The sequence below is a fragment of the Coregonus clupeaformis genome, chromosome 21, assembly GCF_020615455.1.
Source record: "Coregonus clupeaformis isolate EN_2021a chromosome 21, ASM2061545v1, whole genome shotgun sequence".
In the NCBI taxonomy this organism is placed as follows: domain Eukaryota; kingdom Metazoa; phylum Chordata; class Actinopteri; order Salmoniformes; family Salmonidae; genus Coregonus; species Coregonus clupeaformis.
Window position 1 is genome coordinate 46,324,977 of NC_059212.1, and position 27,849 is coordinate 46,352,825.

The 27,849-nt window shown below is 42.5% G+C and overlaps 1 protein-coding gene across 1 annotated transcript; it reads right to left on the reverse strand.

The window, feature by feature from the left end:
* Positions 1–4,947: 4,947 nt before the first annotated feature.
* Positions 4,948–16,283, reverse strand: LOC121535718 (poly(U)-specific endoribonuclease-C). Its single transcript, XM_041842979.2, has 8 exons — positions 16,177–16,283; positions 14,963–15,062; positions 9,583–9,694; positions 8,637–8,758; positions 7,710–7,822; positions 7,428–7,581; positions 6,996–7,136; positions 4,948–5,754 (listed from the first exon to the last, which is right to left on the reverse strand). The coding sequence occupies exons 1-8, from the start codon at positions 16,185–16,187 to the stop codon at positions 5,635–5,637; spliced, it is 873 nt and encodes a 290-aa protein (XP_041698913.2). The 5' UTR covers positions 16,188–16,283; the 3' UTR covers positions 4,948–5,634.
* Positions 16,284–27,849: the final 11,566 nt, after the last annotated feature.

Sequence of the window (27,849 nt, forward strand, 5' to 3'; positions counted from 1 at the left end):
GTTCTGACTTGGTGGTGCACATGTAGCCTATAACCTGTTTTAGAGAAATGTAATCATAGAATATTGTAAGAGCTTTCATTGTCTGCTTATATGCCCCCTTTATTTATCCTACGGTTCTGACTTGGTGTACAGGGAGAACACTGTAAGAACGGCCCATGTTCTGAATTCTGTCGCTGTACATTTCAAAAGTGCTGAACAAATAGTTATATTGACTACGTCCGTCCTAGCTCGCTCATTAATATTTTAATCGAAATTACGGATTGCCTCTAATCCGCTTGTCGTTCCCCTTATGCCATAGTTTGTACATCTCAATTGTCAGTAGAAACCACATTTGTTTAAGCAAGTCAGCCATATCAGATATGTTTTTTTTTTATGCAGTAAATGAGGCTGAATGAACTGTTTCGCTGCCAGACAAGGCTCCGCTGATAGCCAGGTGTAGCAGTGGTAAGGTGTTGGGACTCTGCTGTCGGGACTCTGCTGTCGGGACTCTGCTGTCGGGACTCTGCTGTCGGGACTCTGCTGTCGGGACTCTGCTGTCGGGACTCTGCTGTCGGGACTCTGCTGTCGGGACTCTGCCGTCGGGACTCTGCTGTCGGGACTCTGCCGTTGGGACTCTGCCGTTGGGACTCTGCTGTTGAGACTCTGCTGTTGAGACTCTGCTGTTGGGACTCTGCCGTTGGGACTCTGCTGTTGAGACTCTGCTGTTGGGACAGCTTTATGGAGGCCCTAACAGGTTGTGGGCACCGTTTGTCACCGTTATAGTGCATTAATGTGTTGTTAAGTGTTGTTAAGTGTTGTTAAGTGTTGTGTTGTGTTGTGGAGTGTTGTGGAGTGTTGTGTTGTGGAGGTGCTTTGCTGGCATGCATCTAAAACAAAACAACATTTGTTTTGCCCCACCAAGATTGACATGCTAAAATCGCCACCGCCCACCACTAATATCTAATACCTCATTCTTAATTCTAGAAAACTGGTCTGCAGCATCAGTGAATATAATTAGTTTGTGTGGGGTGTGTGTGTGTGTGTGGGGGGGGGTGTGTGTGGGTTGTGTGTGTGTGTGTGTGTGTGTGTGTGTGTGTGTGTGTGTGTGTGTGTGTGTGTGTGTGTGTGTGTGTGTGTGTGTGTGGGATGTGTGTGTGTGGGGGGTGGGGGGACAGCTCTAGAGAGGGGCAATCTTGTCTTAGGGTGACAGCAAAACAACAATATTTATGCAGATTTAACCCTTGCAAAGGCTTCTGGGAGTGATCTACTGTCCAAATATGCACTTCACATTTCCATATCATAAAATTAATGTCATATACAGTGTCAGTGTCAGCTAAGAAAGTAATAGCATTTTTGATAACTCGGTTTGATGTACTCAGTCAATTGAAAAATGTGCTTAGAGTTTTGAAACATGAGCCATTTTGATGATCTCATTTGATTTATGTGCTTAGAGTTGTGAAAATGTAAAAGTGATAAAAAAAATAAAACAACAGTCGCTTCCAAGGCCCTGTGAAGTCCAGACAACTGCTTGTTGATGATTCCCCACTGGGCCAGGTGTAAATGCTCTGGGAGGCGTAAGTCTACCCCCAACCAGTTGATTCCCCACTGGGCCAGGTGTGAAGGCTCTGGGAGGCGTAAGTCTACCCCCAACCAGTTGATTCCCCACTGGGCCAGGTGTGAAGGCTCTGGGAGGCGTAAGTCTACCCCCAACCAGTTGATTCCCCACTGGGCCAGGTGTGAAGGCTCTGGGAGGCGTAAGTCTACCCCCAACCAGTTGATTCCCCACTGGGCCAGGTGTAAATGCTCTGGGAGGCGTAAGTCTACCCCCAACCAGTTGATTCCCCACTGGGCCAGGTGTGAAGGCTCTGGGAGGCGTAAGTCTACCCCCAACCAGTTGATTCCCCACTGGGCCAGGTGTGAAGGCTCTGGGAGGCGTAAGTCTACCCCCAACCAGTTGATTCCCCACTGGGCCAGGTGTGAAGGCTCTGGGAGGCGTAAGTCTACCCCCAACCAGTTTGATTACAATGCTGGATTTCAACCCAGACTCCCAAAATACACCCCATTCAAAAACAGTTGCAACAGGCCTCCCAACCAAAATCCTACGTAAACACAAAAACTGTTTCAACAAGCCCAACCAAACCCCACCCCCTCCTCTCCACCCACAAACTTGATCAAAAGTCACAATAGACCTTTGGTTCCCCAAATAGCCCAATACACTACCACTGATCAACGGCATAAAACATCTTTGTCCCACAATTGACCAAGAACTCTACTTGATCAGAAAGTGTTCTGTCTTTTGTCAACAAGCCCTCATCACAGGGCCAGAAGAAGTAACCACCGACTCAGCTGTCTGAAACGTTCCACTCGTGCCCCAACATGTCTGGATATAACTGAAGAACTCGTGGCGAACTCGGAAATGGTTTCTTGGGCGCTGACACGTTCATTGTGTCTTCATAATTTGGTCTGACCCTCTTGGTGGTGCTGGGTAGACCAGAACTGTTGATAGATTTCTCAGGTGCTTTAATCGCCATAGCGGATGCTTGACCGACTGGGTATACCTAGTTTCAGTCATAAATGTCTAAACCAAATACCCTGAGCGTCACCACAGTTTCAATACCCAGAGTGGAATGGGAAAAATAGGTATGTGTGGTTTGAACTCTAAGTACCTATATATCAAAGCCACTCAGAACTTCCAGCATTCTCACTGGTTAAGGAAATTGGACCATTGGTATGAGTGTCATGCCCAGCCATCCCACTAACTAACCCATCACATCAACCCCCACCCTGTCACCATAGGCCCCAATACAATAGCCCCATGATCAACACAATAGTCTCTGTCACTCCACCAACACCTTTCACAGACACTAGGATACCTCCTCACATCCACAGTACTGTCATCAAAACAGAGGGGTGTGATGTTTACATACAACATGTGGTAATGCCCCGGCCACTCAGAACAATGGGTGTGATATTCAAATCCTAGGCGGAAGTCCCGCCCCCTCATACATTTGTATCGGCTTTAAACTGTCAAACTAACCACTACTACTACTACTACTACTACCACTACTACTACTACTACTACTACTACTACTACTACTACTACTACTACCACTACTACCACTACTACTACTACCGCTACTACTACTACTACTACTACCACCACTACTACCACTACCACTACTACTACCACTACCACTACTACTACTACCACTACTACTACTACCACCACTACTACTACTGCTACTACTACCACTACTAATACTACCACCACTACTACTACTACCACCACTACTACTACCACTACTACTACCACTACCACTACTACTATTACCACCACTACTACTACTACTACTACTACTACCACTACTACTACTACTACTACTACCACTACTACTACTACTGCTACTACTACTACTACCACTACTACTACTACCACTACTACCACTACTACTACCACTACTACTACTACTACTACCACTACTACTACCACTACTACTACTACTACTACCACTACTACTACTACTACTACTACTACTACCACTACCACTACTACTACTACCACTACTACTACTACCACCACTACCACTACTACTACCACTACTACTACTACCACTACTACTACTACTACCACTACCACTACTACCCCTACTATTACTACTACTACTACCACTACTACTACCACTACTACTACTACTACTACTACTACTACTACCACTACTACTACTAACGATCACAGATAACAAAAAGAAAGTTCGCCACGTCGCCGACACCAACGCCGCCCTACCGGACAAGCGAAACACCTTTTTCTCAACGACTCTGAGCTGCCGAGGAGAGCCACTGAGGACAACGTGGACTATGTACTTACGGTCTCCACGGAGGACGTACACTACCGGTCAAAAGTTTTAGAACACCTACTCATTCATGGGTTTTTCTTCATTTTACTATTTTTTACATTGTAGAATAACACTGAAGAAATCAAAACTATGAAATAACAACATATGCTATCATGTAGTAACCAAACAAGTGTTAAAACAAATCAAAATATAAACACCCTGCGTTCCCAGCATGCAGGTTTGGTCGATCACATGAAAGATAGAGAGAAGTTGAAAAAGCCTTTCAGACGTACAAAAATTCTTAAGAGTAGCGTTTGGAAAGAAAACACAGAGCTTCCAAGAGATTAAAAAACTGAAGAGGCTAATAGAGCTGAGTGCTTCTGAAAAGATGATTCCGGGTATCTTGACTTTGCTTTGCTGGAACTTTCCTTCAGCCAGACGGTGGAATCTGCGTCATCGGCCACCCAGAGGGTGGGGTGAAAAAGAAAGACCCCTGCTTTATCATTCCATATGGAGATCGTGAACGAGCTGTAGAAAAACATGTCAAATGAAATGAGGTACTCTTGCATGTCATAAATAACATATATTTGGAGGAGAAATGGGACATCGAGACACATCTACCGACGGACAGAAGGGATTACCTACACTGAGTGTACAAAACATGAAACTGTTTAGTGTGAAAAACCCAGCAGCGTTGCAGTTCTTGACAAACCGGCGCGCCTGGCACCTACTACCATACCCCTTTCAAAGGCACTTCAATCTTTCGTCTTGCCCATTCACCCTCTGAATGGCAAACATACACAATCCATGTCTCAATTGTCTTTTTAACCTGTCTCCTCCCCTTCATCTACACTGATTGAAGTGACATCAATAAGGGATCATAGCTTCATAGTACTTTATTCATTATTACATTCCTCAATACAGACCTGTTTTAGTCAGATCATGATTACTTTTGATGCATCATTCATGTAACCTACTATTATTGAATCAAATAAACCTGAGATCTCCATGGAAATTATAGTTTCACGTACGCTAGTCTTACATGATTGTATTGTTTTCTGCCAGGAAGACTTGTACGGTAACCATTGGTTGTTTTAATCTTCAAAATAAAAGTATAGAAGAAGCTAAGATGGTATACTTGTAAACATGTTTTATTTTCTTCAAGCAATTGGGAAATGCCCCCCCACTTGACATATGGCCCCCGTAACCATAACAAAGTAATAATATGTTTAAAACAATTCATAACAGTACCATACTGTCAATATAATGTTAAACGATCAGGTTCCTATCATAGCTCATACTTTGTTTTCTAACAAAATAAATAAATATGGATTGTCAAAATGCTTTAATAATGTTCTTAACAGCCCTCTGGTTTGTGAAAGACTAAGGACCAGTTTAGAATATTTAGGACAGAAAGGTGAGCTGTTAGCAGAGAGAGACAACACTTTAATATGTCCAAAATCCTGGTCCTGGATCAACTGTACTGTCATCTCTAATATAATAGTTTAGTGTGAATGATGCAGGATTTTCTATGCGGTAGTAATTGAGCCTGGGAACGAGGGTAAGGATTAGATGGAGGAGGACACAACCTCATAACAACATGGGGTCTAAAACAAACTAAGGACACTACAATGATCTCCAGATCAGAATCAACCTTTAACATGAAAGATGATTCTAGATTATTGAATTGTATGAGATTTTGGTTAGGCCCCAAATGGCACCCTATTCCCTATATAGTGCACTACTAGCCCTATGGGCCCTGGTCAAAAGCAGTGCACTACATAGGGAATAGGGTGCCATTTGGGGTTTGTAGATCTCCACACTACAGGTCCCTGTTGTTGCTGCTGAGTAGTTTGGGGTAGGAGGTTCCGATGGAGCGCCCGTGGCGATACACCACCACCTCTAGCAGGTACTCATCCACCTTCACCACGGCCGTGGTCACCTGGACATAAACCACAAGGCTAACGTTAGCCAATACATTTAGATACTGGCTAGGATTGTCCTCATCAACACCAGCTTTGGGCTGCATTCCAATTCTCAACCCTTTTCCAGAAGTGTGCACACTTTGGGAGAAGGGTGAATGGGGATGCAGTCTCAGTGGCTGGTAAGAACAGTAGTTTATTCAGCCTGGAGGTGTGATGTTATGGCTGGTAAGAACAGTAGTTTATTCATCCTGGAGGTGTGATGTTATGGCTGGTAAGAACGGTAGTTTATTCATCCTGGAGGTGTGATGTTATGGCTGGTAAGAACAGTAGTTTATTCAGCCTGGAGGTGTGATGTTATGGCTGGTAAGAACGGTAGTTTATTCATCCTGGAGGTGTGATGTTATGGCTGGTAAGAACAGTAGTTTATTCATCCTGGAGGTGTGATGTTATGGCTGGTAAGAACAGTAGTTTATTCAGCCTCGAGGTGTGATGTTATGGCTGGTAAGAACAGTAGTTTATTCATCCTGGAGGTGTGATGTTATGGCTGGTAAGAACAGTAGTTTATTCATCCTGGAGGTGTGATGTTATGGCTGGTAAGAACAGTCGTTTATTCATCCTGGAGGTGTGATGTTATGGCTGGTAAGAACATTAGTTTATTCATCCTGGAGGTGTGATGTTATGGCTGGTAAGAACAGTCGTTTATTCAGCCTGGAGGTGTGATGTTATGGCTGGTAAGAACAGTAGTTTATTCATCCTGGAGGTGTGATGTTATGGCTGGTAAGAACAGTAGTTTATTCATCCTGGAGGTGTGATGTTATGGCTGGTAAGAACAGTAGTTTATTCAGCCTGGAGGTGTGATGTTATGGCTGGTAAGAACAGTAGTTTATTCAGCCTGGAGGTGTGATGTTATGGCTGGTAAGAACAGTAGTTTATTCATCCTGGAGGTGTGATGTTATGGCTGGTAAGAACAGTAGTTTATTCATCCTGGAGGTGTGATGTTATGGCTGGTAAGAACAGTAGTTTATTCATCCTGGAGGTGTGATGTTAGTAGCTATGATGTCTTCCGGTTGATAAGACGTGTAATCAGGGTGGTTCAGGGAACCATGAGTAACCTAGCCTGAGACCTGAGAACTAGCATTAGCTCCTCAAGCTAACGTCTTCTAGGGCCGAGGCTTCAGCACTACAGGCTAACACAGTCTCATGGTTATCTAATAGACCCAGGTTCGAAACCCGGGTGGTCACTCACGCAACCTCTCACCTTCTCAGTGGACGCGAGGAAGAGGATGGTGAAGAGGGCGACCTCGAACTCTGGGCTGACCCCGATGAAGGAGCTGCCCACAGGCTTGACCAGACCCTTCCAGCTGAACTGCAGGTTCAGGATGTGGTCATCCTCATCTTGCTGCACAGAAAGGTCAAACGGCGGCAATAAAGGTGTTATTCATGTTTAATTTGGTATTTCACGACGTGGACTTCCTCATCTGACTGACACACATAGTGTAGGGTTATTAAAGGTCACAGACATGATGTCATTACTAAACACACAAAAGTTTAACTAATTACCAGAGCAAGACAACAATCATAGGCTACATTTCTGAAAACAAGTATCTTGTGTATAGACCTGTGAAATGTAATTGTGCTGATGTACAGTGTGTAAGTACATGAACCTACAGATGGGTGTAGGATGTCTTACAGTGTTTTTGTTGCCCTGGGACTTGTAACCCTTGTAGTCCACATTGTTCTGCTTCTCCTGCAGATAGAACTGAACCCAGTTGTGGAACCCCGTGATCTCCTTCCCATACTTAGTCTCCCCAACAAACACATGCTCAAAACCACACGAGTCCTCACTGTATAGAAACATAAGAAAATATAAAGTCATCTCTCTCTCTCTCTCTCTCTCTCATATATTCAGGTCCAACAAAAAAAACCTGCAAGCAGGCATAATAACTCTGAAATCATCTGACACCACACTCACCCTCCACTCTGGTCCCGATGATAGAGTCTGAACCAGATGTCATACAGCTGTTTCTTGAACTGCTGCTGGTCTGACGGGGACTGGCCCTTACTCACCAGGTACCTGTGGGCACACTGACACACACACACACACACACACACACACACACACACACACCAGGATTAGACCTATACATCAGTACACATTTCTCTGTGTGTTGTGGGGTCCGTACCTGAAACAAAGTAACAAGACAAAACACATGTCCGCAACGACAGGAATCCCTAAGAACAGAACACCACATATCTGACTAACTCATGTAGGTAAGGGCCTGTTTCCAGGACTCCTGGCTATGGATCTGAATGACGACAGAACATAGCTGTATGTGCTCAACCAAGCAATAAAGAGTAGGCTATAACCCCCACTTTTACCTGTGGGCGCACTGAGAGACAGATCACACACACACACACACACACACACACACACACACACACACACACACACACACACACACACACACACACACACACACACACACACACACACACACACACACACACACACACACACACACACACACACACACACACACACACACACACACAGACACACAGACACACACACACACACACACACACACACACACACACACACACACACACACACAGCCACACACACACACACACACACACACACACACACACACACACACACACACACACACACACACACACACACACACACACACACACACACACACACACACACACACACACACACACACACACACACACACACACACACACACACACACACACACACACACACACACACACACACACACACACACACACACACACACACACACACACACACACACACACACACACACACACACACACACACACACACACACACACACACACACACACACACACACACACACACTACCTTCATGACCTCTGTCTCCAGAAGGGCATTGAGGAAGAGATCGTTCTCCATCAGTTCCTCAGAGGTGACGGTCTCCGACACGCCTGTAGACATCTCATAGTTGTCCAGGAGACGCATGAACACTGCATACGAGGGACATACATCACTCTATAGAATGCTTTGTGAAATACAGGCTATGTCTTGAATAACAGGAAGAGAGGAGAGGAAGTAGAGAGGCTATGTCTTGAATAACAGGAAGAGAGGAGAGGAAGTAGAGAGGCTATGTCTTGAATAACAGGAAGAGAGGAGAGGAAGTAGAGAGGCTATGTCTTGAATAACAGGAAGAGAGGAGAGGAAGTAGAGAGGCTATGTCTTGAATAACAGGAAGAGAGGAGAGGAAGTAGAGAGGCTATGTCTTGAATAACAGGAAGAGAGGAGAGGAAGTAGAGAGGCTGTCTTGAATAACAGGAAGAGAGGAGAGGAAGTAGAGGCTATGACTTGAATAACAGGAAGAGAGGAGAGGAGGAAGAGAGGAGAGGAAGAAGAGAGGAGAGGAAGTAGAGAGGCTGTCTTGAATAACAGGAAGAGAGGAGAGGAAGTAGAGAGGCTGTCTTCAATAACAGGAAGAGAGGAGAGGAAGTAGAGAGGCTATGTCTTGAATAACAGGAAGAGAGGAGAGGAAGTAGAGAGGCTATGTCTTGAATAACAGGAAGAGAGGAGAGGAAGTAGAGAGGCTATGTCTTGAATAACAGGAAGAGAGGAGAGGAGGAAGAGAGGAGTGGAGGAAGAGAGGAGAGGAGGAAGAGAGGAGAGGAGGAAGAGAGGAGAGGAGGAAGAGAGGAGAGGAAGTAGAGAGGCTATGTCTTGAATAACAGGAAGAGAGGAGAGGAGGAAGAGAGGAGAGGAGGAAGAGAGGCGTGGAGGAAGAGAGGAGTGGAGGAAGAGAGGAGAGGAGGAAGGGACTTACGGGCGTAGGTCTTGATGCTTTTCAGTTTGCCCTCGTTGACATAGGCGAACAGAGGAGCCTTAGCCATGTCTCTGGCATAGTTACTATGCTGTGCCACGTAACCTGCTTTTCCCTGTATAGACACACGTATGAATAAGACCACCACATCTCCAACAACACCATGACAACTACTCTGTGGGCCTGAGCTCAACCCTGAATAAGCTCAATTCCTCCCCGTCTTTATTTGGATAGCTACCTCCCAGTCACTGCAACTGCCTCTCTAGGGGGGGGGATTCGGACCAGAGTTACACGTAGATGCAACTTAATTCCCTTTTTATGCACTGTTCTCGCTATGCGTGTTCTGACCTTGAACTGAAGCATGTGGCAGCCAGGTATTCGTTTGGAATGAATTAATGACAGATTTCTTGCATGTCCTCATCACAAACCTGACGTTTTTAAAGAGACAGTGTACAATTTTCAATGTAATGCATCTCAAAAAGGAAAATAGTGCTTTTACACAATGTAGAAACCTAATATTTCACAAATGACTTTATAATTTCAATGACATGTATTCGTACAGTATCAACATTTTAGATTTTATAATAAACATATGTATTTACGGTGTTACAAAAGATTGGCTGGACCTTTAAAGTCACGTAGATCACATCATTACGCTCTTTTTGTTTACAAATCCCTGCTCCATAAGCTTCCGACTTACCTAACTAACATCACTGTTAAGATTTAAAATGACTAGTTATCACACTCGTTCACAGGGTTGGTTAACTCCGGAGACTCCTTTGGTTTCTAGAGCGTCAGGTAGATCAGCCTTTAGTTTTCTTGCACCTTACGTGTGGAATGATCGACAGTACACTTTAACATTGGTGCCTCTAGGGCATTTCAGACAGTTGTTCTGGGACTTTTATTTTACTGAAGAATGTTTTTTATGATTGTGTTTTGCTTTTCGTGTATTGTGGTGTATGATAATGTGTATTTTATTGTGTATATAAATGTGTAGTTAAATATGTTTATTGTATTTTAATGTGTATTGTCGTGCTATACATGGCTCATCTAGAAAAGATACCTTGGTCTCAGCATTGACTCCCTGTCTAAATAAAGAGACCTTGGTCTCAGCATTGACTCCCAGTCTAAATAAAAAGAGACCTTGGTCTCAGCATCGACTCCCAGTCTAAATAAAGAGACCTTGGTCTCAGCATTGACTCCCTGTCTAAATAAAGGATACATAAAAAAGTTTCTAGGGCACAGCATGTGCTTCAAAAGGTAACTAGAATTCATATACGCCCTCCACTAATATTGGCACCCTTGGTAAATATGAGCAAAACGGGCTGTGAAGAAACTGTCTTTGCTGTTTATCCTCTTGGACTTTTTATCCTCTTGGACTTTCATTCAAAATATTCACAAAAATCTAACCTTTAATTGAAGTAAAATGATAGAAAAAAATTAACGTGAAATAATTATTTTTCTCAGAAACATGTGTGCCACAATTGTTGGCACCCCTAGAAATTCTTATGAGTAAAATCTAACTGCGGTATATTCCCATTCATATTTTACGTTTTTAAGTTCCCATAGTGATTAGGAACACTTAAGTGGTAAGCCATGACTTCCTGTTTCACTGGGGTATAAATATGAGGTGACACGCGCCAAGTTCCCATAGTCATCCATCACTATGGGAAAGACCCGAGAATACAGTAATGATGTACGACAAAAGGTTGTTGAGCTGCACAAATCAAGAAATGGCTATAAGAAAATAGCTCAACGGTTGAAAAATGCCCATTCCCACTATCAGGGTAATAATTAAGAAGTTTAAAGCAACTGTAGATGTTAACAATCGGCCTGGAAGAGGACGTGTGTCTATATTGACCCCACGCACAGTGAGGAGGATGGTTCGAGTGGCCAAAAAATCTCCAAGGATCACAGCTGGACAATTGCAGACGTTAGTTGTTGGGTCTTGGGTTCAGAAAGTCTCCAAAACGACGATCAGACGCCACCTACATAACCACAAGTTGTTTGGGAGGGTTGCCATAAAAAAAATACTTTGCTGTCATCAAACAACAAACTCAAGCGCCTACAGTTTGCCAAACGTTACTGGAACTTTCAATGGAACCGGGTTCTATTGGTCAGATGAGAGCAAAATATAGCTTTTTGGAAACTAACACCAGAGGTGGGTTTGACGTAGACAGAAAGACAGACATGAAGAAAAGTACCTCATCCCCACTGTGAAGTACGGTGGTGGATCTTTGATGTTGTGGGGCTGTTTTTCTTCCAAAGGCCCTGGACAAGGATACATGGTATCATGGACTCCATCAAGTACCAGCAGATATTCAATCAGAACCTGACTCCGTCTGCTAGGAAGCTTAAACTGGGCCGTGGTTGGATCTTCCAGCAGGACAATGATCCAAAAGCACACCTCAAAATCAACACAAAAATGGTTCACTGACCACAGAATCAAGGTTTTGCCATGGTCATCCCAGTCCCCTGACCTAATCCCCATAGAAAACCTGTGGGATGAGCTGAAGAGGAGAGTCCACCAAGCGTGGACCTCGGAATCTGAAGGATCTGGAGAGATTCTGTATGGAGGAATGGTCTCAGATCCCTTGCAATTTGTTCTCCAACCTCATTACACATTATAGGAGAAAACTCAGAGCTTTTATCTTGGCAAAGGGAGGTTGCACAAAGTATTGAATGAAGGGGTGCCAATAATTGTGGCACACGTTTATTTGAGAAAAATATTAGTTTTATGATAAGATTTTTAATTTATTTTCAATTATTTTACTTTAATTAAAAGGTTAGATTTTTGTAAACATTTTGAATGAAATACCAAGAGGATAAAGAATAAAGAAAAACAATTCACAGCCCGTTTTGCTCATATTTACATAAAGGGTGGAGAGCACTGTCGGCTGTATCTCATATCTCATATTTTCTGGTGCTCCTAAATTTCATCTCTTGCTCCTTACTTTTTTTAATTGGGAGCACCAGTACTACCAATTAGATGTGTTTATTTAGAGCCCTGATTTTACCTTATGATCACTGGAGACCAGTCACATGACAGGTAGGCTATGTGTTCCCCTTCCCCACAGTGAAGTACAGTGCATTCTGAAAAGTATTCAGACCCCTTCCCTTTTTCCACATTTTGTTACGTTACAGCCTTATTCTAAAATGGATTACATTTATTTTTTCCTCATCAATCTACACACAATACCGCATAATGACAAAGTGAAAACAGGTTTTTAGAAATTTGTGCAAAAAAAAATATATTAAAAAAAAACTGAAATATTATTCAGGCCCTTTGCTATGAGACTCAAAATTGAGCTCAGGTGCATCCTGTTTCCATTGATCATCCTTGAGATGTTTCTACAACTTGAAAAAACATTTCTGCAACATTGAAGGTCCCCAAGAACACAGTGGCTTCCATCATTCTTAAATGGAAGATGTTTGGAACCACCAAGACTCTTCCTAGAGCTGGCCGCCCGGCCAAACTGAGCAATCGGGGGAGAAGGGCCTTGGTCAGGAAGGTGACCGATAACCCGATGGTCACTCTGACAGAGCTCCAGAGTTCCTCTGTGGTGATGGGAGAACCTTCCAGAAGGATAACCATCTCTGCAGCACTCCACCAATCAGGTCTTTATGGTAGAGTGGCCAGACGGAAGCCACTCCTCAGTAAAAGGCACATGACAGCCCGCTTGGAGTTTGCCAAAAGGCACCTAAAGGACTCTCAGACCATGAGAAACAAGATTCTCTGGTCTGATGAAACCAAGATTGCGCTCCTGAATGCCAAGCATCACGTCTGGAGGAAACCTGGCACCATCCCTACGGTGAAGCATGGTGGTCGCAGCATCATGCTGTGGGGATGTTTTTCAGTGGCAGGGACTGGAAGACTAGTCAGGATCAAGGTAAATATGAACGGAGCAAAATACAGAGAGATCCTTGATGAAAACCTGCTCAGGACCTCAGACTGGGGCGAAGATTCACCTTCCAACAGGACAACGACCCTAAGCACACAGCCAAGACAATGCAGGAGTGGCTTCGGGATAAGTCTCTGAATGTCCTTGAGTGGCCCAGCCAGAGCCCGGACTTGAACCCGATCGAACATCTCTGGAGAGACCTGAAAATAGCTGTGCAGCGACACTCCCCATCCAACCTGACAGAGCTTGAGAGGATCTGCAGAGAAGAATGGGAGAAACTCCCCAAATACAGGTGTGCCAAGCTTGTAGCGTCATACCCAAGAAGACTCAAGGCTGTAATCGCTGCCAAAGGTGCTTCAACAAAGTACTGAGTAAAGGGTCTGAATACTTATGTAAATGTAATATTAAACATTTTTAATTTGTAATACATTTGAAATCTTTTCATAAAAACTGTTTTTGCTTTGTCATTATGGGGTATTGTGTGTAGATTGACGAGGGGGGAAAAAACTATTTAATCCATTTTAGAATAAGGCTGTAACGAAACACGTCAGTGTGGTTGATCATGAAGGACGCTAGCAATAGTGGATAATATTTAATGTTTTACAAGTTGTGCAATAATTTGGGACGTGTAGCCCACTACATGGAATTATCATGGAACACAGACCAAGCCTGGCCGTTTAAACCTGGTGCACGGTTTACAATGACTGGACCGTTGTTATATCAGTTCCATGATTAGGGTTGATTTATAGTGGTCAACTCCTATTGTACACTTTTCTCACCTTCCAATATTTAATTAATTGAACTTGAATATGACAACTTTCAGGATGAATCAAACAAATGTATTTTTGATTCACCAATATATTTTGTGCATAAAGGCTCTCCAAACCTGTTTTTTATGAAGTAGGTAGATTCCTAAATACGTCCCTACCCCTTAATAATCTACACGATCAGATTATTTTTTTTATCTACCAATTGGTGCTGAAACAGAGTTATGCATATACAGTATTTCGATGTCTTACTTTCATTGATCCCTAATATTCTGAACCCGTTCTCTTGATATATTATAGAGAGTCTGTCGAGAAAATAATAATTAAAAAAGGTACACTGTATTTAAAGGGATGGCTTTAGATCAAAGTACTGAAAACCCCATTGAATGAAAACTGCAACAAGTGGGAGGGTTTGTCAGCGGTTTCATTAAATGCATTCAGTGTGCATAAGAGAGCCACCTCCCAAAGAGATCATTGATCACCTGCATAAGGTAAGTCTGAATACCAAATACTGAGAAATTCTTATACTCAAAACGCGTAGGAAAAAATGTCCTACGTCTGAATCGGGCCCTAGGTGTGTGTCCTGCTGCTGGGAGGTGCCACTATCTGTCCCAGAGTGCTTTGCAGATAGGGTCCATTAACAAGCCAAGTAGTAGCACGGTAACCCTGACATCCCTACCTGTAGGGAGATGGTGTAGTCGGTCCCTGACGTACCTGTAGGGAGATGGTGTAGTCGGTCCCAGGTCTGAGACGGTTTGTATCCCGACTCCACAGCTGGTTCAGAACCTCAGAGAGCTCCTGGTTCACACCTTGACTAGTACACAGACGGGCAACAGACATCGATATGAACTCAAATGTAGAGAGAGGCTGCTAGGGAGATCTATTTTCATCTCTTTCAAGTAACCTACAGAGATCTCTGTCGATCCTTAGCTGGTGTCTCTGCATTGCTATAATAGTAACCTAACGTAGCAGGCGTAAAAAAGAAAAGGCTGAAACTAGAGGAGGAGTTAAGATGGAGTGTTGCCTTGTTAATGTCCAAAACCAGAAAATCCGGTTGTTGGGGACTCGCCAGAGGCTACTATAATAGAGACAATACCGTGGAGGTTTCATAAACCAATAACAGGAAATAAACCAATCCCCATCCAGTTACCTCTGTGGCCTTGACTTACCTTAAAATAAGGACATCTGGGACACTTAAAAGTCACCATTCAGTCACCATTCATTCTCATAGTAAATACCAGTGCCAAAGAGTTTTTAATTCTGGTGCCATTTGGGCCACCACTAAACCCTTACCAGGGTGAGGGCTTGGCTGTTTATCCTAACCAAAACACACCCTGACACAATCAAGCCCTTTTGTTGAGTGTTCTGGAGGATGCATCAACAGCAACCAAATAACAGATCCAGATAAAACCACTTCTGTAGTGGCAGTTGTATGACATGAAGTTTACATATGTAGATGCAAAGGTCACCATTAGGACTGTTGTTCCTGCTGTTAAAAAGCTCACATGCACTGTGCTGAATGTCCGTAAACAGTTTTAGAGCAAAGAAGGAAGTGAAATGTGCAGTGTTATGGTGTTAGTTTCACTAACAGGTCAAACAAAACCGTATCATTTCAAATAAAGATTTCCTCAATAACAGTACCACCACAGTCATTCTGTCGGGGCAAGATAGTGTTCAGATCTGATCCTGATGTTATTCATCAGGAATCCATTTTACAACTAAAATAAGAAACGTTGCATTTAAAAAGTTGCAGTTAATCTACAACTATATAATTCATATTAGTTATAGCAGGCTATGTTTGATTTAAAGATCAAACGCACAAATATAACACCACAACAACAACAAAAAAGTACATTTATCAATATTTGCAATGGATGACTGTAATTCTACAGCATTTATGCGAGAATTTAGCCTAGAATGTATCTCACCTCCGTGCCATAGTTACTTCTTCAGGGAGCAAAGTAACTCCCGACCTCGCGTCCCTTCAGCGATCAACGGTTTGCATGACGACGGTTATCTGAGCTGTCGGCCAAAAGTCGCTATGAGGGTTTGACCAATAACATGACAGAAAGATGAAAACGACTCCCAGAAAGGCGGATCCTGTAGAGTTTTCCAGCGACTGGGCGGTTCAATGACTGGGCGTGTGGGCGGGGTTTGCACATTTAATACCATTCCATTGGTCCTTAAAGTGAAATCTCCACCTACCCTGTGCACCAGGCAGTGGGCGGATTCGATTATGCTGAGCCGGGGGGCCGGAAACGGCGAGGGAGGAACATCTTCTCAAAGCAAACAGTAATCTGCGCTGCTCGGTCATGTTATCAACAAGGCAAGGCAGCATGGTGCATTGTTCAGAAACAAATATAACATCATTTTTACATTACATTTATTTTTAAATTTATTTTCTAACTAGTTTTCCTTGGGAAAACAGATAAAGTATTTTTTTTAATCAAAAGTAATCACTTTAGCATGACAACACAGAATCCTACCCATTACTCCACGTGCTTAATTACGTCACTTATTTTTTTGAGCCAACTTCACTGTGGGCTTTGAATGGGACACCTGCCTCAAACCCAGGAGGCAGCCTGCTTCCAAAACGAATGCCGATCAAAGTTCACCTGGTGCAAAACACACTACACGGGCGCCTGAGCCAGATTAATCTAATCCCCTCACTGCAAAACGAACTCGCCCAATGTATTGGCCTATATGACTTGACAACGTCACGATCACGTGAAACCATTCGACTGGCTAGAGGAGAAAAGTCTCCATCCTAACATTAGGCACACATCTCTCACAGACCTTCTCAAAGGCTCTCAACATAGCATACTGAATTGTCTGCTGATGGTTAATGAGCTCCTCATTGTATTCAACTGGTTAGGGGTAGGCCCCCAGAGCATCATACCTGGCCCAGTGGGGAATCAACTGGTTAGGGGTAGGCCCCCAGAGCATCATACCTGGCCCAGTGGGGAATCAACTGGTTAGGGGTAGGCCCCCAGAGCATCATACCTGGCCCAGTGGGGAATCAACTGGTTAGGGGTAGGCCCCCAGAGCATCATACCTGGCCCAGTGGGGAATCAACTGGTTAGGGGTAGGCCCCCAGAGCATCATACCTGGCCCAGTGGGGAATCAACTGGTTAGGGGTAGGCCCCCAGAGCATCATACCTGGCCCAGTGGGGAATCAACTGGTTAGGGGTAGGCCCCCAGAGCATCATACCTGGCCCAGTGGGGAATCAACTGGTTAGGGGTAGGCCCCCAGAGCATCATACCTGGCCCAGTGGGGAATCAACTGGTTAGGGGTAGGCCCACAGATCATCATACCTGGCCCAGTGGGGAATCAACTGGTTAGGGGTAGGCCCCCAGAGCATCATACCTGGCCCAGTGGGGAATCAACTGGTTAGGGGTAGGCCCCCAGAGCATCATACCTGGCCCAGTGGGGAATCAACTGGTTAGGGGTAGGCCCCCAGAGCATCATACCTGGCCCAGTGGGGAATCAACTGGTTAGGGGTAGGCCCCCAGAGCATCATACCTGGCCCAGTGGGGAATCAACTGGTTAGGGGTAGGCCCCCAGAGCATCATACCTGGCCCAGTGGGGAATCAACTGGTTAGGGGTAGGCCCCCAGAGCATCATACCTGGCCCAGTGGGGAATCAACTGGTTAGGGGTAGGCCCACAGATCATCATACCTGGCCCAGTGGGGAATCAACTGGTTAGGGGTAGGCCCCCAGAGCATCATACCTGGCCCAGTGGGGAATCAACTGGTTAGGGGTAGGCCCCCAGAGCATCATACCTGGCCCAGTGGGGAATCAACTGGTTAGGGGTAGGCCCACAGATCATCATACCTGGCCCAGTGGGGAATCAACTGGTTAGGGGTAGGCCCCCAGTGCATCATACCTGGCCCAGTTGGGAATCAACAAGCAGTCTGTACTTCACAGAGCCTTGGAAGTTACCGTTTTCTTTTTCAATCACTTTGGTACAATTTTCACAAGTATGTGGTTCGTTTTCACAACAAGCATAACGATCAAATCAGATCATCAAAAATAGCTCAAGTTTCAAAACTCTAAGCACATTTTAAATTGACTGAGTACAACAAACACATTCACTAAGTCACTTGTTCACTGAACCAAATCACTCTTTCATTTAGGATACATATTCAATCTAATTATTTGCTTTTCAAAACGCAATATTCACTTTAATTTTTATACGATTTTCTTGTAATTTGTTAACAATACAATGAACTCTCACTAATCAAACTGCTCAAAACTGATAACTGCTGAATCGAAAATATATAGCGCCTAGTTAACGTATATATAGTTTGATAACTGCTGAACACTGTAAATGTCTATATTTTACATTTCAGTCATTTAGAAGACACTCTTATCCAGAGCGACATATGGAAGCAATTAGGGTTAAGTGTCTTGCTCAAGGGCACCAAGTCATATTTGGATGTGGCTGTAAATGCTACATCCTCATTCTCCATCAGCCAGTGTGCTTCAATAGGACAAAGTGGAAAGAGTCACTCCATGTGCTACCATTTGGAATGATAGTGTAGTGTACAATGCACTGCTGAAATACCTGGGTTGTATATAACAATATGTTCCATTCATTATCTGAATTTCATTGATACACTGTAAGCAGAGAGACAGGCAACGTTAAAGCCTTATTCTAAAATTGATTAAATTGTTTTCCCCCCCTCATCAATCTACACACAATACCCCATAATGACAAAGCAAAAACTGTTTTTTAGAAGACATTTACATAAGTATTCAGACCCTTTACTCAGTACTTTATTGAAGCAGCTTTGGCAGCGATTACAGCCTCAAGTCTTCTTGGGTATGATGCTACAAGCTTGGCACACCTGTATTTGGGGAGTTTCTCCCATTCTTCACTGCAGATCCTTTCAAGCTCTGTCAGGTTGGATGGGGAGTGTCGCTTCACACCTATTTTCAGGTCTCTCCAGAGATGTTAGATCGGGTTCAAGTCCGGGCTCTGGCTGAGCCACTCAAGGACATTCAGAGACTTGTCCCGAAGCCACTCCTGCGTTGTCTTGGCTGTGTGCTTAGGGTCGTTGTCCTGTTGGAAGGTGATCCTTCGCCCCAGTCTGAGGTCCTGAGCACTCTGGAGCAGGTTTTCATCAAGGATCTCTCTGTACTTTGCTCCGTTCATCTTTCCCTCGATCCTGACTAGTCTCCCAGTCCCTGCCGCTGAAAAACATCCCCACAGGATGATGCTGCCACCACCATGCTTCACCGTAGGGATGGTGCCAGGTTTCCTCCAGACGTGACGCTTGGCTTTCAGGCCAATGAGTGCAATCTTGGTTTCATCAGACCAGAGAATCTTGTTTCTCATGGTCTGAGAGTCCTTTAGGTGCCTTTTGGCAAACTCCAAGCGGGATGTCATGTGCATTTTACTGAGGAGTGGTTTCCGTCTGGCCACTCTACCATAAAGGCCTGATTGGTGGAGTGCTGCAGAGATGGTTGTCCTTCTGGAAGGTTCTCCCATCTCTACAGATGATCTCTGGAGCTCTGTCAGAGTGACCATCAGGGTCTTGGTCACCTCCATGACCAAGGCCCTTCGCCCCGGATTGCTCAGTTTGACCGGGCGGCCAGCTCTAGGAAGAGTCTTGGTGGTTCCAAACTTCTTCCATTTAAGAATGATGGAGGCCACTGTGTTCTTGGGGACCTTCAATGTTGCAGAAATGTTTTGGCACCCTTCCCCAGATCTGTGCCTCGACACAATCCTGTCTCGGAGCTCTACGGACAATTTCTTCGACCTCATGGCTTGGTTTTTGCTTTGATATGCTCTGTCAACTGTGGGAGCTTATATAGACAGGTGTGTGCCTTTCCAAATCATGTCCAATCAATTGAATTTACCACAGGTGGACTCCAATCAAGTTGTAGAAACATCTCAAGGATGATCAATGGAAACAGGATGCACCTGAGCTCAATTTTGAGTCTCATAGCAAAGGGTCTGAATACTTATGTAAATAAAGTATTTCTGTTTTTATTTTTTATAAATTAGCTAACATTTTTTTTTTTTTACTGTTTTTGCTTTGTCATTATGGGGTACTGTGTGTAGATTGCTGAGAACATTTTTGTTTTTAATTCATTTTAGAATAAGGCTGTAACGTAACAAAATGTTGAAAAAGTCAAGGGGTGTGAATACTTTCCAAAGGCACTGTATATCAACAAATTAGCGAGGGCACTAGAACAGTCTGCAGCCCCCGGCCTCACCCTACTAGAATCTGAAGTCAAATGTCTACTGTTTGCTGATGATCTGGTGCTTCTGTCCCCAACCAAGGAAGGCCTACAGCAGCACATAGATCTTCTGCACAGATTCTGTCAGACCTGGGCCATGACAGTTAATCTCAGTAAGACAAAAATGATGGCGTTCCAAAAAAGGTCCAGTTGCCAGGACCACAAATACAAATTCCATCTAGACACCAATGCCCTACATAAGGTGTCGTGGAAATTCTTACACAGGGACACTCAAAGTCAATCTTAAATCAATCCTTGTTTATTGTCAGCGTGTTGGAGAGGTTCCAACCAACCCAATGCACAATAGTACACATGTCAATCAGGAGCTCTGCCGGGGCAGTCCCAGCAGTTGTCTTATACATGGCTATACACAGACAAGTTACATTTCATGATTTAGCATAATTCATTAATCATTACCGTTTTGTTTCATTCATGTGACCGACCAATACCAGTCCATAACATGTGACAGACCAATACCTCACGAGGCTTCTTCTCTCTAAGATGAGACCTTGAAACAGAGATATATTTTGTTCTCAAAATAAGGTCTGGGCGTACTGCCACCTTGCAGCTACTGATAGTTAGGGTTTGTTCAGTCAGTCACAGGCATGAACACAGAAATTGGTTTATAGAAAAGCACAAACATAAACATTTCCATCACAAAGGTATTTCTGTTTTTGACATTTTAATACATTTGCAAGCATTTCTAAAAACCTGTTTACACTTTGTCGTTATGCTGTATTGTGTGTAGATTGATGAGGGGAAAAAATGTTTATTATAGTAGCATAAGTACATGTAAACAATGCTATTTCTAATTATTTTTTACAAGTTTAGAATCACTGTCTCTGGTGAATATTGAGAATTGGTTAATTTACTTGTCTCTCAAGTTAATCTGATTGTTAAATAATACTTGTGAGTCGTAGACATGTTTTCAAATGATATCAGAGTTGTTTAAAAACATGTGAATCTAATACTAAAGTAGAATAGGGTAAGTCCAAAACAGTTCATACACACACACCACCACTTCTCTTTCACAAACTACAGTGGTAAACTCCATCACCAACACCTTCAGACCCCCCACTATACAGTCCATTGACAATTTCATGCATCACAAACTCCAACACAACAAGTTTAGTCTCCTGAGTGGGGCAGTGGTCTAAGGCGCCGCATCGCAGTGCTAGCTGTGCCACTAGAGATCCTGTTTCGAATCCAGGCTCTGTCGCAGCCGGCCGCGACCGGGAGACTCATGGGCGGCGCACAATTGGCCCAGCGTTGTCCAGGGTAGGGGAGGGAATGGCCGGCAGGGATGTAGCTCAGTTGATAGAGCATGGCGTTTGCAACGCCAGGGTTGTGGGTTCGATTCCCACGGGGGGCCAGTATAAAAAATAAATAAATAAATAAATAAAAAAATGTATTCACTAACTGTAAGTCGCTCTGGATAAGAGCGTCTGCTAAATGACTAAAATGTAAATGAGTTTATCATTTTAAAATGGATAACATCTGGACCTACCTACAAATCCAACAAAACCTATATGGACGAACATCATTCCTAATACCACGGAATGGAACAGTTGTTTAAAACAACTTTGAATGGGGTTAAAAAATTTACTAGCCTTCTGTAATAAGCAATACGTTGTAAATATGTATAGAGTCATCCATGGTTGGATGGTTTCATGAACTCCTTTAGAGGTTTTAATGAAGTCCTAACAATGTCTGCAACAAGGCCTGTTATTTACAGTTAGAGTTTAGCTTATTTACAGCTAGAGTTTAGCTTATTTACAGCTAGAGTTTAGGTTATTTACAGCTAGAGTTTAGGTTATTTACAGCTAGAGTTGAGGTTATTTACAGCTAGAGTTGAGGTTATTTACAGTTAGAGTTTAGGTTATTTACAGTTAGAGTTTAGGTTATTTACAGCTAGAGTTGAGGTTATTTACAGTTAGAGTTTAGGTTATTTACAGCTAGAGTTTAGGTTATTTACAGTTAGAGTTGAGGTTATTTACAGCTAGAGTTGAGGTTATTTACAGTTAGAGTTTAGGTTATTTACAGTTAGAGTTTAGGTTATTTACAGTTAGAGTTTAGGTTATTTACAGTTAGAGTTTAGCTTATTTACAGCTAGAGTTGAGGTTATTTACAGTTAGAGTTTAGGTTATTTACAGTTAGAGTTTAGGTTATTTACAGCTAGAGTTGAGGTTATTTACAGTTAGAGTTTAGGTTATTTACAGTTAGAGTTCAGGTTATTTACAGTTAGAGTTGAGATTATTTACAGTTAGAGTTTAGGTTATTTACAGCTAGAGTTTAGGTTATTTACAGTTAGAGTTTAGGTTATTTACAGTTAGAGTTTAGGTTATTTACAGTTAGAGTTTAGCTTATTTACAGCTAGAGTTGAGGTTATTTACAGTTAGAGTTTAGGTTATTTACAGTTAGAGTTTAGCTTATTTACAGCTAGAGTTTAGGTTATTTACAGTTAGAGTTTAGGTTATTTACAGTTAGAGTTTAGGTTATTTACAGCTAGAGTTGAGGTTATTTACAGTTAGAGTTTAGGTTATTTACAGTTAGAGTTTAGCTTATTTACAGTTAGAGTTGAGGTTATTTACAGTTAGAGTTTAGGTTATTTACAGTTGGAGTTTAGCTTATTTACAGCTAGAGTTGAGGTTATTTACAGTTAGAGTTTAGGTTATTTACAGTTAGAGTTTAGGTTATTTACAGTTAGAGTTTAGCTTATTTACAGCTAGAGTTGAGGTTATTTACAGTTAGAGTTTAGGTTATTTACAGTTAGAGTTTAGGTTATTTACAGTTAGAGTTTAGGTTATTTACAGCTAGAGTTGAGGTTATTTACAGTTAGAGTTTAGGTTATTTACAGCTAGAGTTGAGGTTATTTACAGTTAGAGTTTAGGTTATTTACAGTTAGAGTTTAGGTTATTTACAGTTAGAGTTGAGGTTATTTACAGTTAGAGTTTAGGTTATTTACAGTTAGAGTTTAGCTTATTTACAGCTAGAGTTGAGGTTATTTACAGTTAGAGTTTAGGTTATTTACAGTTAGAGTTTAGGTTATTTACAGTTAGAGTTTAGGTTATTTACAGTTAGAGTTTAGGTTATTTACAGCTAGAGTTTAGGTTATTTACAGCTAGAGTTGAGGTTATTTACAGTTAGAGTTTAGGTTATTTACAGTTAGAGTTTAGGTTATTTACAGTTAGAGTTTAGCTTATTTACAGCTAGAGTTGAGGTTATTTACAGTTAGAGTTTAGGTTATTTACAGTTAGAGTTTAGGTTATTTACAGTTAGAGTTTAGGTTATTTACAGTTAGAGTTTAGCTTATTTACAGCTAGAGTTGAGGTTATTTACAGTTAGAGTTTAGGTTATTTACAGTTAGAGTTTAGGTTATTTACAGCTAGAGTTGAGGTTATTTACAGTTAGAGTTTAGGTTATTTACAGTTAGAGTTTAGGTTATTTACAGTTAGAGTTTAGGTTATTTACAGTTAGAGTTTAGGTTATTTACAGCTAGAGTTGAGGTTATTTACAGTTAGAGTTTAGGTTATTTACAGTTAGAGTTTAGGTTATTTACAGTTAGAGTTTAGCTTATTTACAGCTAGAGTTGAGGTTATTTACAGTTAGAGTTTAGGTTATTTACAGTTAGAGTTTAGGTTATTTACAGCTAGAGTTGAGGTTATTTACAGTTAGAGTTTAGGTTATTTACAGTTAGAGTTTAGCTTATTTACAGTTAGAGTTGAGGTTATTTACAGTTAGAGTTTAGGTTATTTACAGTTGGAGTTTAGCTTATTTACAGCTAGAGTTGAGGTTATTTACAGTTAGAGTTTAGGTTATTTACAGTTAGAGTTTAGGTTATTTACAGTTAGAGTTTAGGTTATTTACAGTTAGAGTTTAGGTTATTTACAGTTAGAGTTTAGGTTATTTACAGTTAGAGTTTAGGTTATTTACAGCATACAGAACATGTTTGTTTTTGTCACGCCCTGGCTCTGGGGACTCTGAAATGTTGAGCCAGGGTGTGGAGTTTCTGTGTTATATTTTCTATGTTGATGTTCTAGATCGTTTAGATCTATGTTGGCCAGGGTGGTTCCCAATCAGAGGCAGCTGTATCTCGTTGTCTCTGATTGGGGACCATACTTAGGCAGCCTGTTTGGCACTAGTCGGTGTGGGATCTTGTTCCGTAAAGGTTTGTTTTGTGTAACCTAGGACTTCACGTATCGTTTGTTTGTTGTTTTGTGTTGTGTTAAGTACTTAATAAAACGTACGCTTATCACGCTGCGCCTTGGTCCGTATCTTCCGTTAACGATCGTGACAGTTTTCTTATTTCCTATTTTTTAAATAATGCTGATTAACTGTCTGAACATAGTCAGTATTGGGGGTTAGTCTTGAATGTCAATAAGAAGTAATATAATTGTGTGGTATGACTTTACAATGTCCAGCTGCATTATACACCACGTAGCTTTATAGGAATCAGACTTTACAATGTCCAGCTACATTATACACCACGTAGCTTTATAGGAAGCAGACTTTACAATGTCCAGCTACATTATATTCCATATAGCTTTATAGGAATCACACTTTACAATGTCCAGCTACATTATATTCCATGTAGCTTTATAGGAATCAGAATTTACAATGTCCAGCTACATTATATTCCATGTAGCTTTATAGGAATCAGACTTTACAATGTCCTGCTACATTATACACCACGTAGCTTTATAGGAATCAGACTTTACAATGTCCAGCTACATTATACACCACGTAGCTTTTATAGGAATCAGACTTTACAATGTCCAGCTACATTATACACCACGTAGCTTTATAGGAATCAGACTTTACAATGTCCAGCTACATTATACACCACGTAGCTTTATAGGAATCAGACTTTACAATGTCCAGCTACATTATACACCACGTAGCTTTATAGGAATCAGTTACTAATCTACTGAAACTTCTTCATGGCCAAGTTGTTTTATTTAAACATCTTGGGAATAATTTTGACCCACCATTATTTTGCTAATTTATTTGGACAGTGAAGCTAAAACTTTTAATTTGGCGCTATACTCCAGAATATTGGATTTGAGATCAAATGTTTTATATGAGGCGACAGTACATAATGTTACCATTTATTTGAGGGTATTTTCATACATATCGGTTTTACCATGTAGAAATGAATGCACTTTATGTATCTAGGTCCCCTATTTGAAGATGTCATAAGTATTTGGACAAAGTCACTTATAGTGGATTACATTTAGTTAAAAGTTTAGTATTTGGTCCCATATTGACTACAAACCTGTTGGATGCATTTACCGTTTGTTTTGGTTGTGTTTGAGATGATGTTGTGCCCAATAGAAATTAATGTAAGGCTTAAAACTATGTATTTTGATTGTAGTTAGGTATTGTAGGTAGGTATCGTGGGTTGTTGTAGGTAGTTATTGTATGTAATTATTGTAGGTTAAGTATTGTATTCGGCGGTGCCGGGTGTAGCACGAAGCTAGCTAGCTAGCTAACTCACCACCTGGACTAGCTGGCGAGTAGCTATTAGCAACGGTATAGTTGTTTCACGCATGAGAGTGCCTATAATTACGCCAGCTGGCTGCCTACAATAATTACATACAATAATTGCCTACCATTCAGCTGTTTTCTAATCTCATTGTCTGAACCGTTAACGTTAGGTAGCAAGTGGCTACTGCGCTTGAAAATTAGCAAGCTTGTTGCAACCTGGATAGCTACTTGTAAACAATAGCTGGAACGACCGAGCGAACAGACGCGAACTGGCTGAGTCAATTCAGTGGCTAGCTTTGCACTTGGCTAGCTAACACTAGCTGCTAGGGGTAAGTCATAACCTACACTTGTGTTTTTTTTTTTTACACATTGATAGCCCGAGTCGCTCAAGGAATTCGGGACATGGGTGACTAGTTAACGTTAGTTTGGCTCTCTCTGTGTATTCATGCCGTGAAAGGAGAGGTTATTCTTTGTCTGAAAGCAATGGCTAGCTAGTTTGCTAACTATTCTAGCTAGCTAACTAACTAGCTATCAGCAACGGTATAGTTGTTTCACGCCTGAGAGTGCCTGTAATTACGCCAGCTGGCTGCCTACAATAATTACATACAATAATTGCCTACCATTCAGCTGTTTTCTAATCTCATTGTCTGAACCGTTAACGTTAGGTAGCAAGTGGCTACTGCGCTTGAAAATTAGCAAGCTTGTTGCAACCTGGATAGCTACTTGTAAACAATAGCTGGAACGACCGAGCGAACAGACGCGAACTGGCTGAGTCAATTCAGTGGCTAGCTTTGCACTTGGCTAGCTAATAGTAGCTGCTAGGGGTAAGTCATAACCTACACTTGTGTTTTTTTTTTTTTCATATTGATAGCCCGAGTCGCTCAAGGAATTCGGGACATGGGTGACTAGCTAACGTTAGTTTGGCTCTCTCTGTGTGTTCGTGCCGTGTGTTATGACGAGGTGCCCGGACGTTTTTCACGGAATAATACTGCACCTAGTTAGCTAGCTGAATAAACTAGGTTAGTCTATTCCTAGAAAACATTGAACTGCTGTAGTTTACAACAATTATAGTTTCTGAGGTGGAAGTTGGGAGAGTTATATTTGGGAGTTGTGGCTCTCTCCTTTCCCAGATGTTTAGTTCATTTTATTCCGATCTCCTCTGCATTATTGTAGCCATCTGCTGCAGCCTGTCAACTATGCCTCTGCCTATCCCTGTTCTCTCCTCTCCGCACAGGCTACACAAACGCCTCACACCGCGTGGCTGCTGCCTCTCTAACCTGGTGGTCCCTGCACGCACCACACACCTGGAGTTCCAGGTCTCAGGCAGCCTCTGGAACTGCCGTTCTGCTGCCAACAAGGCTGACTTCATCCCAGCCTATGCTACCCTCCAGTCCCTCAACTTCCTGGCGCTGACGGAAACATGGATTACCACTGAAAACACTGCTACTCCTACTGCTCTCTCCTCGTCTGACCATGTGTTCTCGCATACCCCGAGAGCATCTGGTCAGAGGGGTGGTGGCACAGGAATCCTCATCTCTCCCAAGTGGACATTCTCAATTTTTCCCCTAACCCATCTGTCTATCTCCTCATTTGAATTCCATGCTGTCACAGTCACTAGCCCATTTAAGCTTAATATCCTTGTCATCTATCGCCCTCCAGGTTCCCTTGGAGAGTTCATCAATGAGCTTGACGCCTTGATAAGTTCCTTTCCTGAGGATGGCTCACCCCTCACAGTTTTGGGGGATTTCAACCTCCCTACGTCTACATTTGACTCGTTTCTCTCTGCCTCCTTCTTTCCACTCCTCTCCTCTTTTGACCTCACCCTCTCACCGTCCCCCCCTACTCACAAGGCAGGCAATACGCT

Bases quoted from the DNA above. Each gene is read 5' to 3' on its own strand.
- LOC121535718 (XM_041842979.2), bottom strand. The intron at 9,695-14,962 runs GTACGTCAGGGA...GTGTCTATACAG, and splicing joins ACTACACCATCTCCCTACAG to GGAAAAGCAGGTTACGTGGC. The intron at 5,755-6,995 runs GTGAGAGGTTGC...GTTTATGTCCAG, and splicing joins TCCTCGCGTCCACTGAGAAG to GTGACCACGGCCGTGGTGAA.